General features: G+C 42.4%; 1 protein-coding gene across 2 annotated transcripts in view; it reads right to left on the bottom strand.

Annotated features, from left to right (window-relative positions):
• Window positions 1–14,486, bottom strand: part of pds5b (PDS5 cohesin associated factor B) — a 56,994-nt gene that overhangs the window by 13,922 nt on the left and 28,586 nt on the right. For both annotated transcript variants that reach the window (XM_034099045.1, XM_034099046.1), the window contains exons 3-12: window positions 14,128–14,331; window positions 13,753–13,839; window positions 8,655–8,752; window positions 7,736–7,862; window positions 7,278–7,358; window positions 6,428–6,568; window positions 4,624–4,739; window positions 4,090–4,184; window positions 3,725–3,870; window positions 2,116–2,267 (exon numbers count right to left, since the gene is read on the bottom strand). In XM_034099045.1, the coding sequence (XP_033954936.1) occupies window positions 2,116–2,267; window positions 3,725–3,870; window positions 4,090–4,184; window positions 4,624–4,739; window positions 6,428–6,568; window positions 7,278–7,358; window positions 7,736–7,862; window positions 8,655–8,752; window positions 13,753–13,839; window positions 14,128–14,331 (1,247 nt within the window). The remainder of the gene's footprint in view (window positions 1–2,115; window positions 2,268–3,724; window positions 3,871–4,089; window positions 4,185–4,623; window positions 4,740–6,427; window positions 6,569–7,277; window positions 7,359–7,735; window positions 7,863–8,654; window positions 8,753–13,752; window positions 13,840–14,127; window positions 14,332–14,486) is intronic.

Here is a 14,486-nt window from a genome sequence, read left to right as displayed (position 1 = left end):
TTGGCCCGCGGGCCGCCAATTGAATAGCCCTGCTATAGTCCCTAACTGGCCATTGGCAGTTTCTAACAAAATATAGGGATCCTTTCCAGACGGAGACACGGCAGAGGACGGTTACCATGGCGTGATCCTGTCACAGCATTTCCTCTTCAGAACAGTTATGGTAACTGTCTAGGGCTGGGAACCGATAAGAAAATGCCGGGGAACCGGGTACCCATACAAAATACACAATTTTGGTTCTGCTTAACGGTTCCTAAACGCGGTAGACCCTGTATTCCACCAGGTCCGTCTGCGCCGCGGTGACCCGGTGGAATACAGGGTAAGGGCGGACTGGCCATCTGTGTGTTCTGGAGATTCACAGAACGGCCGGTCATCAGCGGGCTGTTGACGGCCGGCTCGGTACGCTGACGGCCGGCACCGCCCTTTTTTTTAACGGCATCATGTAAGTTGCGCTGACAGGCGACAGAGGTCCACAGTTGACCCGCAGCGAGGCTCCCCCCGCCCTCCCGTAGACAGTTCACGAGCTCACTCACTTCATAACACCATTTTTAGACGCGTAATGATGCCCATAAACTGTCATTAGTAGAATATTGGAGGTTTCAAAACAGAATGTGCTGAGAGAACAGAAATACTCTAATGCTGCCTGCCGTGTAACTTTCCCACACACTCAGGAACTGCCTGTTACAATGCTGAGTTTTCCTGTTGGCAGCTGAGCAGCAGAGTGATTGAATGGATGACAGCCCCCTCTCACTCGGTTCTGCAGTCAGATCTGAGACTATAGGCGCATTCACACTGCGGTACTTTTCCCACAAAGGTTCATGCGAACTTAGTTCATGCGAACTCTTTATTTCGCATGAACTAAGTACAGATCACGTTCACACCGGAAAAAGTCCTTGGGGGTGGATTAGGCAAATTAAGCCGCTGACGTCACTTATTCTGCTTTGGGTTTACTGGCAGGCCGCAAACCACTTCACGGCGTATACTGCCGCCCAAAGTCCCCGGCCGGAAGTCCCCGGAGTTGGGGACTGGCTTCCGAGTAAATCGCCAGAACGCCGACACCTCCTCATCTCCACCGCTCCCATGTTTTATTTTGTGTTGCCATAAGTTAGTCTCTCTGCGTTTCTGCGCTGGGCTAATGCTAATAATGCTAATTCCAGGATAATAAAATGGCGGCTTCACAAAACTTTTTGGGAGTTTTACGGGGCGTGGTTTGCAATCCGCCCAGCCAATCAGGAATATAGCTCTTTTCTCACAAAAGAGCCGCTCGAAAGTCCCTGCTAGAGAGCAGGGACTTTCGAGGGGGTAAAAAGGTTCGCATGAACTAATTTTAGTACCGGCTCTTTTTGGTGTGAACGCGATCATGAACTAAGTTCGCATGAACCTATGTGGGAAAAGTACCGCAGTGTGAATGCGCCTTAGGAAGTCATGGAGTTGTCATTTAGGCTTTTCATGGAGGTGCCCACTTTGCCTCAACATGGCTCATCTACATCTACTTCAGCTAGTGGCATTTTGCTGAACGACTTTCGACAACCCCCACTGTGCGGCACTGTAGGCTCTCTGTTGTGCATGTTTAGATGGAGGAACAATAACACACCAAATGATCTTGTTCACAGTGAAGCGAGCGATGCTGCAGTGTGTTGCATAAAGCCTTAAATCTCAAAAACAAGTCCTTTGCTGATTGTCGAACTGCAGTGACAAATCATTCGAGTCTAGAGAGAAGCTTCTGGGTTCTGAAGGGCTGATTAAAAAGCCTGATTTTACCGTTTGTGCTTGAGATTGCTGAAAAGTGTTTGGAACACGGCCAAAGTCTGCTGTAAAGTATCTCAATGTGACAACATTATCTACATTCAGCTGGTTATCCATGGGACAAGACACATTAATCAAACACAATTAAGTGCTGGAATTTAAAGTACCCTGCCAATAGCTTAAGGCACATGCAAAGTTGTTAATGAGCAATTGATTCAAGGAACTCACTGAGCCTAATCAGCACTAAAGGGAATGGATTTAAACGCTCCATCACTTGCCCCCAGGTTTTCCAAATGCATCATTGAAATTGGTGAAGGTGTTTTGACGTTTCTACGTGTTAGATATAACAACCAGGAACACATGCACACAAACCTGTCATCGATGCTGTTCTGGTAGTAGATGTGGAGCAGCTTGTCTTTGATCCAGGAAATCTGTTTGGAGGCCTCCCTCCCGCCCTCTCCCTGCAGCGAGTACTTCTTGTAGATGGATGCCAGGCCCATCATGGCCTCCTTACGTACACGCCACTGATGGAGCATAGGAAAAGAAAAAAGATAGATATTAGCAATTATGGTTGTATGAGAATTTGATGAGACGTTACAATGGATTTTTCACACCCAAGAATGCAATTTTTAAACATTGATATTAGGGATCGACCGATATGGCTTTTTCAAGGTCGATACCGATTATTAGTAATCAAGGAGACCGATAACCGATATTTGGAACCGATATACATTTGCAGTAAAATCAGAAAATCTTGGTGTCAAAATGTAGAATAACACAAACTCCAACACAACTCACAACTTCTTTGAAATGCATTTAAGCATATATTATGTTTAATTAACTTTTAAACATCTTACAACTGGTTTCCTCTCTGTGCCCTTTTCTTTAGTGCAGTCATCTGCAATGAGTTAGAGAGAGAGACAAGAAGTGGGGCTGCAGGCTGACATACTTAACTAACAATAATGCTTAATTTATTAGATCTGTCTATCTAGCATAACATCCCAATAAACTGCTAGCAACCGCAAAACACTAGTGCTAGCTAATGTTTGGCAAACTATTAAAAGTGAGGCTATTACAGTAGACCTAACGTTAGTCTAGTAGCCTCACTTCTAATATTTAGCTAATGAGCTTCACATATCAACCTGAAAAACTGCGAGGCTCCACTCGCAGCCCCCCCCCCCCCCCTCCGCACGCTACACGCACCCCCAACTCTGACTGACTTCCCGCGTCCCTGTGTAACTGGGAAACTGATAGAATTGGATCATAAGATCGTGGTGTTTTTGCAACTTCAGCATAGGGGATAGGGATGTTTATTGAACTTCGGTGTAACACATGTATGGCTCTGCCGCTCAGCGCTGCCGCTTGCTTCAGTCTGTGTCTGCGTTCTTTCGCACCTGTCTGTAATCTGAGAAGGTCCCGTCTCTCTGGCTGGCTCCCGCCCGGAAAATCTTCAGTAATAGCCTATCAGATAGCGCTGTGGGCGGGACATTGCTCGTGTACACAGAGTGGTGACTGCAGCCAGAGAAACGGCCGCATCAGAGCCAAAGTTTTATCGGCAATTTGATAAAAAAAATGCCGATACCGACAATCGGTCAAATGCGGAATATTGGCCCCCTAATTGATATATGATAAAGGTTCTTCAGTAAGAATTAGTAGTGGGTAGGCTACATTGTTTGACAACTTCCTAAAGAAACTAGAAACAAAGCCTTTAAAAGTAAAACCTACATTGCACTTTTTGTATGATAATGTGTTTGTAGATGTTTTTGTTCTCACACAGTTGTCATTATTCAGGTTCTGTATCAGACAAGGAAATCTTTAGGCTCAACAGAAAAAAGTAACTCAATTGATATTGTTATAAATATAAATAACTGATAGGTTTTTTTTACAAACTTTTGTTGACATATTGCCCAGGCCTACAAACAACACACTGATAAACAATGAGAACATGCAGTCCAAAGTCCAAACGTAGAAAACAACTTACCCTCTTGTCCAACGTCCTCTCCTTTACAAAATTAAGTAATGCATCGTTTACTAGAGACAAGTCTTTCTTGGCAGCAGTTACTATAGAGACGATGACATCATGGCGGATGGCCTCCTCTGGGTCATGTGATCTAACCCTCAGGAATTCTGGGAAAGAAAACGGGGGCAAATGAGTGGGAAGTGAAAGAACGTGACGTCTCTAACACATAGAAAACACCCAGCAATGGCTTCTATTTTTACAAATAACACACTAATTATCTTTTAACCTATTATTAAAAGTGTCAATGTGTTATGGTATCACTGGAACATAGTGGCAAAATGACCACAATGAAACATTTTAAACAAATTCACTTTCAGCTGATTTACCTGTGAGGTCTTTGGCCAGGTCTGGGTGGTTCATGAGACAATGACTGGCAAACTTAACACACTCCAGTCTGATGGGCACATGGATGTCGTTAAACCTTTTGAGGAAATAAATTCATGTTAATATCAGGATCTCCACAAGGCAAAAAGACAAATAACCCAGCAGGGATTTGCTGCATATCCACACGGTGTATCTCAGGGTGCAAAACACAAGTGACTATAATGTACACAAATCATAGGCTGGGAAGAAAATCTCACCCAAAAGCTTCTCTACAACCGAGTATAGCAAAAAGTAATTTCTAAAATGTGTGGTTTTCATGTTTACCACTTAATACCCTTGTTGTAATTTGTCAAAGACTTTAATAATGACTTGTGTGAAACTCAAATAACCAGTTGAACGGCTGTTTTGTACGAATGAGTAAGCCAAACACATTAAACATTGAAAATGAAAATTAACCCTTTTGATCATACGTCAAATACAGTTTTTATCAGACGTTAAGCATCTGTATATGTAAAAGCCACATTTCTGAAACCCACCTGCCAAGGTAACACTGCCACAGCGGTTTGTTCTGTGCGGCCAGCTCAGAGTCCTTGGCTCCAAACATCTTAGCCAGCAGCTTCACCACCTGCAGCCTCTCGTCATTATCATTACTCTGCAGACACACACACAGAGGGATGATGCAGAGTTTGGCTGTTTCCAATGGGCCAAGTCATTTACATTGACCACATTCAAAACACTCCCATAACACAAAGGCGGCAGTTTCTATAGTATCAATCTTGTTTTAAAACATCGGAGACAATGAGACGTTAAGACAAAAATGAAGAGACAAGGTGTGAAGGAGAGAGGACGAAAGAAGAAAAGCAGTGAGGATGGATAGACATGAAAAACGTGAAGGTGAGACAATGAATGATTGAAGCTGAGAGACAGAGGGAGAGTGTGCAGTCTGTGGGGGAGATTTTATCGCAGCTATTATTTTGAGGAGAGGCGGTGATCTACACTCCCTCTGAACGGTTAAATGAGCGTTATCCATCAGCGGGAGGCCTTTGTGAGACGCTGCCGAGGCAACATTATACTGACTGCATTATCTTTCTAATATGAATCAACAAACCTGCAGAGAAAGTGAACATGTGCAATTCTGTTGGTAATAGGTCAGAGACTGTGGGTCTTTAGTATGGCGTATGGATCAACTCCATAACAAAAGCTTTGCTGATACTTCTACCTTTATGGCTGCTATTATCACAACTAAATCTAATGATAACAATAACCATAATAAAAGGTGTTTATCAGTCAAAATCCTAATGGATGCGTTAAGGTGTTGCATAAAATAACTATATAAACAACATGAAAGTCTTCATTTAGACCCACAAAGCAAAATAACAAACAGCAATAAACATTGAAAGTCTGAAAACCACAATGCACTTCGGCGCTTTATTTGTTTAAAGTGGACCCATCATGCTAGGCAATAGCATAGGTCTCAGATATATACAAATATATAAAAAACACGTCTGCTCAAAATACCAAACAGATCACCCATTCTAGCCATGCCTCATATCCCTCCATTTCACTTCCTGTTTTAAAAGTGCTGATTTTGAGTATAAAGCTTTAAAAAAATTCAATAAATTGATAAATAAAAAAGGAGGGGGCTGAGCTCATGCGGACCCGGCAGCTACCGTCTAAACTAAATACTGCCGTGATGAAACGCCATATCGTGGATTATCAAGGATTATCTCTGAAACAGTCTGGAGCTCAAAGGCTTTCTCTCTTGCCGGTTATACCACAAGGTGAGTTCCTTTTTATTTCCTGCTTCTTCACACACATGCTCTCCAGTACAGGTTAGCTCCGAGTGTTAGCGATGCTAATGTAAACATGCACCGACCATATTACATTACTTGTTAGACGCTTTTATCCAAAGCGACTTACACACTCAATACTGTGGGCAATCCCCACAGGAGCAATTTGGGGTGAAGTGTCTTGCCCAGGGACACAACGACATGCTGACTGCAGCGGGGTTTGAACCTGTGACCCCCTGATCCGAACACCTACGGACAACCCACTACGCCACACGCCTCCCAAACAGTCGGGCATTGTTTCTGATAGGGCCGTGGGTGTAAAGCCAGCCTACATTTCCGATATTACGCCATACCGGACTCAAATCTGGATCAGCTCCGTTGTAGCCCCGTTTTTAGAGATGTGGGTACGGAGGAAAAGAGAGAGGGTTTTATTTTCTGACGCTGCGTGAGTTCCCTGACACACCGGGGACACATCCTTATGTATAAAAGACATCAAAAAGTGCATTTTGCATGATAGGTCCCCTTTAACTGACGTAGTGTTTTTCTTTACCTTGAGCTTGAACTCGAGCTGCGGAAGCACTGAGAGCAGCAGATGGCTGTCGATGTTGTAAAGCTCCAAGATGAGGTCGAAAACATGCTCGGACAGATCGCTGACCGAGGTCTTTCCCAGCATCAGCACCTGGTTGAAGAACTGATGAAGAGCACAGAGAGGGAGGATTCATGGTTACTGATAACACACAAGGACAAAAGAAAGCCCACAGGGTCCTGAAACTCAAGCTGTGACTATTCTGACATGAAGCTCCTTTTTTTAAGGCGTTCTTAAGGATGTGTTTATATCTCTGCATTAAAACAAATGTAGAGGCAGATACTCAAGATGATATTAGCTGTCAGGATAAAATAAGAACAAAGATGGTAAGGTGATTTATTTATATTGTGATCTTTGGGAAGAAGAACACACTGCTCACAGGTGAGATACAGAATAGCATCGCTAGTGATTCACTGTTGAGCTCAAGCACACCTCCAGTTATGGGACTATTCCACCAATATCCAGTAAAAATCTGAATTTACATCACTGCAGGTGCAGGTTTACCACGCGAGCCTCAGCACAACTATTTAGAAGCATCAATGTTTTATGTCCAACAGCTGATTTTTATGTCCAACGCATCATTTGCTCAGACACAAACCTCTCACAGTGCCAAGACATTTTTTATCATGGCTCATCGTGTCATGCTCTTCCAATTAGACGACGTGAAACAAACTCTGAAGCTACAGCGTCCACTGTTTCACCCGTACAAATCGCACATCTCTATCAAGCATCATTTCTGAATTTGATGACTATATTGAACATGACTGCAGGGTGTTGGGTACAGAAAATACATCCAGTGTGTCAAAGATCTTACATTGGTGATGTAAGGCTCGATAGCCTGAGCAGTCCTCTTCAGCAGAGCTTTGGCCAGGTCATATGCTTGTTTATTTAAATTCTAGACAGAAAGACAACAAGTGGTGAATAAAACATCAGCAGGGTAGATAACATGATCAGACAGATGAGAGAAACTATACACAATGTGAAAAATACGGGTGTAGTCCATCATTTTGTGGTATAAACTCAAAAGAACCCCATTAGCTTGCTTGTACCAGACGGATGTTTCAGCACAAACTCCTGAGCTGCGTTACCAACTACCGCCTGCAGGGGGCTCATTGAATTAAAGGGAATGGAAAACAATACACTCAGTTCAGACTGTCAGGTACTGAGATGCTCTTTTTATCAACATTTATTGTGTGACAATGCGTGTATACATGGATATATGTTGCTTCTTGTTTGATTGAGAACATGTGTATCTATACATGGAGCAGATACCTTGTGAGCTGGCACCAGGTTGACCAACACAGTGTCCAACAGCTCCTGCGACACGGTGTCTCCCTCACAGATGATGGAGCTCATCAGGTCCACCATATGCATGTGCACTTTCTGGTTGTGGCCGTTGCTAGGGAAACAAGGCGAGAGATTGACAAAGGTCAAGATTGGCTTCATTGCATGACTTTCAAATATAATATTCCACAATCCTATTCAGGTAGAAACTGAAAAAGAGTAGCTTTAGTGAAATGTCAGATATTTCTCTGTTTTGTAAGTTTCATGCGTTTCCTTTGCTGCATCTCTCATCTTGAAAACAAACTGTCCTCACACAAACAGACTGCGAAGCACTGATAACACAGAGTGGGTGTACTGGTTTATAATGATCTGCATTACAGCAGGAAGGCAATTATTACCTAGATTTGTATCTCCGAGACTGCTTTCCTCAACACTGCCAGGCATTACTAGTCTCATTACCTCCTATTTACTCTGTCATACACCCCCAAACATATTAGGACTGCATTTCCCTACACCTTCTGGCTCACTGCAAACATTTTAAGCAGAGCTGTTCCAAAATAATAATAAAAAGCCTTGTGTTGGCACAACTTTGACACAAACACAAGCACAATGTTGCTCCAATGGCAAAGAGCCAAGCTCTGTACTGCAGAATTCAGCACTCAAGGTTGTGCTCAGCAGAATGAAATTGAGAGCAGAGTAAAGAGGGAAGAGGAATGCAATCAAAGGGAAACAACCGGACGGGTAATTTGCTGTTTCATTATTTAGCAGTAGAGACACATTTAAGGTTCCAGATGGTGCTGTAAGGGCTCATCTCTGAGTTTAAGGACTGCCAGAGCAAATAAGGAGGGAATGTGAAACACAAATACTAACAATCCAGCTGAGATGGGCTTTTATAAAAACGACTTACTTGATGACCTGGAAGAGTGTTCTGTAAAGCTGGGTGAAAATCTCATTGCTGTCTTCGAGTTCAAAGCAAATGTTGTAGGACTTCACCCATGCTATGTTCTGAACAAAAAGAGAGGAGGGACACCGTTAGTGACAACACAATTCACAATACACATGCAAACTAGTCAGGAGAAATAAGAACAGGGTCATTTCCTTTAAATCATTTTTTTCCTTTGTTTTTTTGGTATCAACCGACTTGTGAGAGAAATATCTGTCTCTTTAGCTCCTAAATGCCTGATTTATGTTCACCGGCTAGCCGCTGACTGTGTTTAAAGCAACAGATTCAGGTAATGCAACTCCTAAGTTAGCATTCATTATTATTCATTATGGTTTTCAAGTAGTATAATGATACCTTGTTTAGTTTAGTTTCCAATCAGCTTTAGATTTAGACAACTTATTAAATAAACCCCTTCTTGGCTAAGTCTTTTTGATTTCTCTGGTGTTGCAAAAAATACATAATTAAACCTGCCAGTCCTAAAATTGCTCCTGAATGTCCAAGTATAACCCTTTTACAACCCTTTTTTAAATTACAAAAGATATTTATTTTCACCAGAGGGCACAACTCTCATTAGACAAACCAGAGCAAATTAAAAACACACAATTAAGCATGAAAACCCAAACCATTCTTAAAGGTCCCATGTCATGGCCATTTCCACTGATCATAATTCCATTGTTGAGGTCTACTAGAATAGATTTATACTGTGCAATTTTCCAAACTCACATTGGTTTCGCATACAGCATCTCTGTAAAGTATGTGTATTCACTCTCTCCACTAAACGGCTCATTGGAGCTCTTGCCCCCCCCCTCCCTGTGAGCCCAGTGTGCTCCGATTGGTCGGGACCAGTTGGGACGTTGTGAATCGCGCTGAGCTCCGTGGAGGTGTGATTTCCTTGTTTAGCGATACACAGCGAAACACAACCAAACTCATCCTGAGCACACACAAAGTCACAGCCGAAGTAAAAACAATAAGTGTGGCTTGATACCGAGTAACAAAAAGGTTGATAAACGCTGTGAGAATGGGTCTGCAGTAGGGGTGTAACGGTATCTGTATTCGTCCCGTACCGTCACGGTTCGGCACATGCAGTCACACGGCGAATACGCCTTTTTTTTTACGAGTGGGAAAAAAGTCTGGCCTTCAGGGCAGCATCCACTACACTATCTATAATCCAGGGGGCGGTATTGCGCCTAAAAGCACAAGAAGAAACACAACAACAAAACGAACTAAATACAAGAAGAAGAAAAGTTAGTATGGCGATTTCAGATAACACACAGGAGCTAGAACCCACCTGCTTCTTTTAAATCAGCTGTGTGGGAACATTTCGGATTCCCTGTGGACTACAATAACGAGAAGTGTGCGAGTGGTGGATCCGACGAGGACGGTGTGTCGGCGTTGTTCGATAGCGGTGCAGTATGCTAATGGGAACACACGCCAAACATGCTAAATCATATCAGAAGGGATCACCCAGATTTGCCAATCACCGGAGCCCCGCAAAAGACAACAGCAGTTCAACAGCTGATCCCCGCTGTTTTTAAGAAGCCAATAGACATGAAAGCCGTGAAACCAAAATAAATAACGGAAGCTTTTGGCATATGTTTTTCAACGACTTTGCGCTCTTGAAACACTTTCTTATTATTTAAGATGTAATATTTTCAAGACATTCTTTTTAGTTTTACAGCTTGATGAAACCTTTTTGTTTGACATCAGCCATTATAGATAATATGGCCATCTGAGTGTACTGTTTATGGTTTGTTTTTAACTGTTTAATACAGTTAATTATTAAAAATGTCAGAGTTCCTTATTTTGAAACTGAAACTTGCACTACTGTTCAAAAATAAATAACAACAAACCTGGAATTATGCATTTGGGACTTTTTTTGCTTTTTCTTGTTGTACCGAACCGTGACCCCCAAACCGAGGTACGAACCGAACCGTGACTTCTGTGAACCGTTACACCCCTAGTCTGCAGTAGAGATGTTAAGATTCACCGATTCGCATCGGTGCACCGGCATAAACGTTCAAGATGCGAGTGCACCGGTTGAAAGAGTGCACATCGGTTACAGTTTAGGTTGAACCAGGTTGAACTCGCGATGCATCGATTGCGTAGCGTCTTTGCATCGGTAAAAAAACGATTCATTCATATAAAATCCCCTCATCTTGTCAACGCTCAGCAGAGACGATCTTTGATATTTGCTTCGCCACTACGGAGGCCGAGAGTCTCAGTTATCAACACACACGGAAGTTGAGGAGAAAGAGAAACGCAGCGCACCGAAAAATACCTACAAATCAAACGTTTGGCAACACTTCGGATTGTTCAAGAAAGACGGTGTAATAATCCTTTATGCTATATAGTTGACCGCAGGTCATGGAGAGTAATAAGGTATCCGTAGACCTTTGTATGAGGTATCTTTATTACTTAACAGGTCTACAGCCATGATACATAGATCTGTCCAGATGCGGGCTTGCATACACACAGTATCACTCCGCAGCCGCACCCCATCAGTAACGTCCTGATGGTATATGTGCGCGGCACTATACTACAGACGGTCAACTTGAAAAATCGCTCGCAAATTGTTAACGATGCCGAGCCGCTTTAAAGTACACAAGTAGTACGAGGAACTTAGCAACGCACATAAAGAGGCGACATGGGGTCTGCGGCTGAAAAGAGAAACCTGAAAGTTAGACATATGAGTTAAATCACTCAGTGAGGTGTTCTGTCAGAGAGAGTGGTGTTTAGTTTACAGCAGCCTGTGACGGCCAATAATAATTTAAATGTCTTCCTTACTGTAAGCAGTTATGAAATACCTGTTTGTGAAAGGTTATTTGTATTCTTTATTGTTCATATAGAACCCACTGCCTTCTGCTCACTGGTGAGTTAGCCTATGGATGAGTGTTAAGCACATCAGGCTGGCAGCTGTATGGGCATTGCACTATGGTAGCTGTTATTTGCACATTGTTAATCATGAGCAATGCATCCTTACATTGTTTAACTGTGAGGTGTTATACAATTGTATTGTACTCTGGAGAGCTTTTAAAGGTAAAAAAAAATAACAGCATGATGGGATGTGCAGTACCAAATATGTAAAGCACTTTTTTGTTAAAGTATGATTTGCTGCATATAAGGAATAAAACAAAAATCCTCTGTCGTACCATATTGAAGTATCATTATTTTTGCATCGTGTTGAATCGCATTGTATCGCACCGAATCTCATAATGTTGAATCAAATCGTATCGAACTCTATCGCAACAGGGGTGAATCGTATCGTATCGCATCGCCTGGTGTTTCAAATGTATCGTTGATGTATCGTATCGTGGCAACGTATCGAGATGCGCATCGCATCGGCCTCAGTGATGGAGATGCACATCTCTAGTCTGCAGAGAGAATTTCACCGCAATCCCAACTGTCTGTTATCAGCCTGCAGCCAGGGAGGAGAGTTCAGCAGAGCTGCATGCACTGAGTGTGTGAGGAAGTCCGTGGATTGGTCAATTTGTACCAATCAGCGGGGGCTTAATGTAACGGCTCCGCGGACGTAACGTAACGGCTCCACGGATTGGTCCATTTCGTTCCGGGTACGACATGACATCATGATGTCCCCGGAAGAATCAAATGGACAGTGACGTATCTCCAACGAGGCGTTTTGGGGAGTTTTTTTCTGTTTTAGAGTTTTACTCCCTACATGGTGTACTTTGAGGGTTTTGACTCTGCAGACCGTTTACATCTATAAAAACCTTCATAACACACAAGGGGACGGGTAATAACCGGAAAAGCATGACATGGGACCTTTAAAAGAATAATACAAAGACTGAGAGACTTAGGCTTGTAATTTTTTAGGAGGCATACAATATTTATTATTATCTATTTTAAGTCATTCCTACTGAGAGTATGCAGCAGCCTGAAGGAGAGCAACAACTCTGCCAGATATAGAGGAACATGTTTTCCATAAGCTTCTGTTGCACGGTGGGAGAGTGTGCATGGCGTGTCACTGCTTCCTGATTTATGTCTCTTCACTCGCCCTCAGCATCATTTATTTACGATACCGTTACATAAGGTCTTGAATAAACACATGAATTAGTAAATGTATTCAGAGGACGAAAGGTCAAATACTTTGCTAAATTCACAGATTATCTAAACAACTAGCAATGCTTATTTGGAAAAATGATTTGTTAGGTCAACAAGTCATATACTCCAGCACAGGTTGTCACGTTAATCTTATGTGGAGAAATGTGTGTTGCCATTTTTAAACCAATAAATACAATATCATTCCATCAACAAAAAAGTACAAAAAAGATCAAGGAGCTGCTCTTTCCTTATTGATATAGAGCGGTTACTTCTAATACAAGAGAGCAAATACTATTCAAAACCATCAATTGTTCCCCAGCAGTGTAAGGTTACTATGCGAAGTACAGAAATGTTAAGATGCCAAAGAAACCTGTTACACATTCACATACAACCCAAAACCCATAGATTACCCAAAGGAGGGATTTCATAGAGATTACCTGGTAAACCAGGCTTATTTTTAGAAATTCTGTTTTTCAATGAAGGTTTGCATTTGTCTGGCGCGGGTTACCATGGTAACTTATCCGAAACATTTCCGGCTAAACCTTATTTTAAAGGTCCTTTACAGACATGTTTTAAGACATAAAGCTACTCTAAGCTATTTTATAAACGTTCCACCTTTATTCTCCATGTAGATCGTCAGCGTCTGTTTGACTGACTACCACCCTAAAAAGTTTACTCTTTAAAATCCAACAAACAAAGTGATTGAGATCATTGCATTTTAATTAGTTATACCAAGAGATACTTTTCTAAAAGCACTATGGGTGATTCTAAAAGGATACAGACTAGATAAGGAGAATCAATACTGCATTGGAAAATATGCATTGTCCTAGGGAGCTACAGCTACATGCTTTACGTGTATGTAGGTGTGTGTGTGTGAGAATAATTGGGGGGGGGGGGGGGTCTGTTCTAAAAATGTGAAAATGTTTATACAAATCTTAAATGACACAAAAAAAAAAAAATCCTGCATTGGACTCGTAGCCCGACCACTTATCCACACACATACCTCAAGCAGGTAGAAGTATCTGTTGAACTGAGCGCTTTTCGTGTCCTCCAGTCCTTTGAGCTGCCTGGTGATGAACATGAAAATGTCCTGGAGACAACAAAGAAACATGTATTTGGTTACTGAATGCTGATTAGTGTCTGTCAAATAAACAGGTTGTGTTTAGAAGCTCAATAAAAAGGTGTTTCAAGTTTCCAGCCAAATGCGGATCAAATTTCAGACCAACTTCCAAGTTGGCAAATAAAAATACAAATCTACTGGTCAGTAAGGTTAAGGTGGATACTCCAGAGAAAAGGCAACAGGAAAACATAATTAAAACAGTGAGAGACTAATCCTAGTGATCCGAGATTCGCTGGAGCTAAATGTTCATGGTCTTGCCTTTAGTTTATCGGGGGAGGTGTAGGGCGCCTCGGGGGCGTAGATCCTGAATATGTCTGCCAGGCAGCAGGCTACCAGCAGACGCACGTCCTTGTCAGGATGTTTGAGGAAGAAGTCTGAGGCCAGGTGGAGGGCCAGGTTCAGGTACAGCTCCTTCTCCTCCTCAGAGTCCTGGTCCATGTCCATGAAGGTCTTGACAACCATCTAGAAGAGCATGGGGGGGGGGGGGAAGGCTGGAGGTTAGTGGCTGGGTTGGATAACTACCTAGATTAGTTTTCGACTAACTTAAGCTTGCAATAAATAGGTTTTATGTCCCTCCTATAATTAAACGTGTTCATTTGCACCAAATAATACATATT

Source organism: Pseudochaenichthys georgianus, chromosome 14 (assembly GCF_902827115.2).
Source record: "Pseudochaenichthys georgianus chromosome 14, fPseGeo1.2, whole genome shotgun sequence".
Classification (NCBI taxonomy): Eukaryota; Metazoa; Chordata; class Actinopteri; order Perciformes; family Channichthyidae; genus Pseudochaenichthys; species Pseudochaenichthys georgianus.
This window is presented reverse-complemented; position numbering and strand designations above follow the sequence as displayed.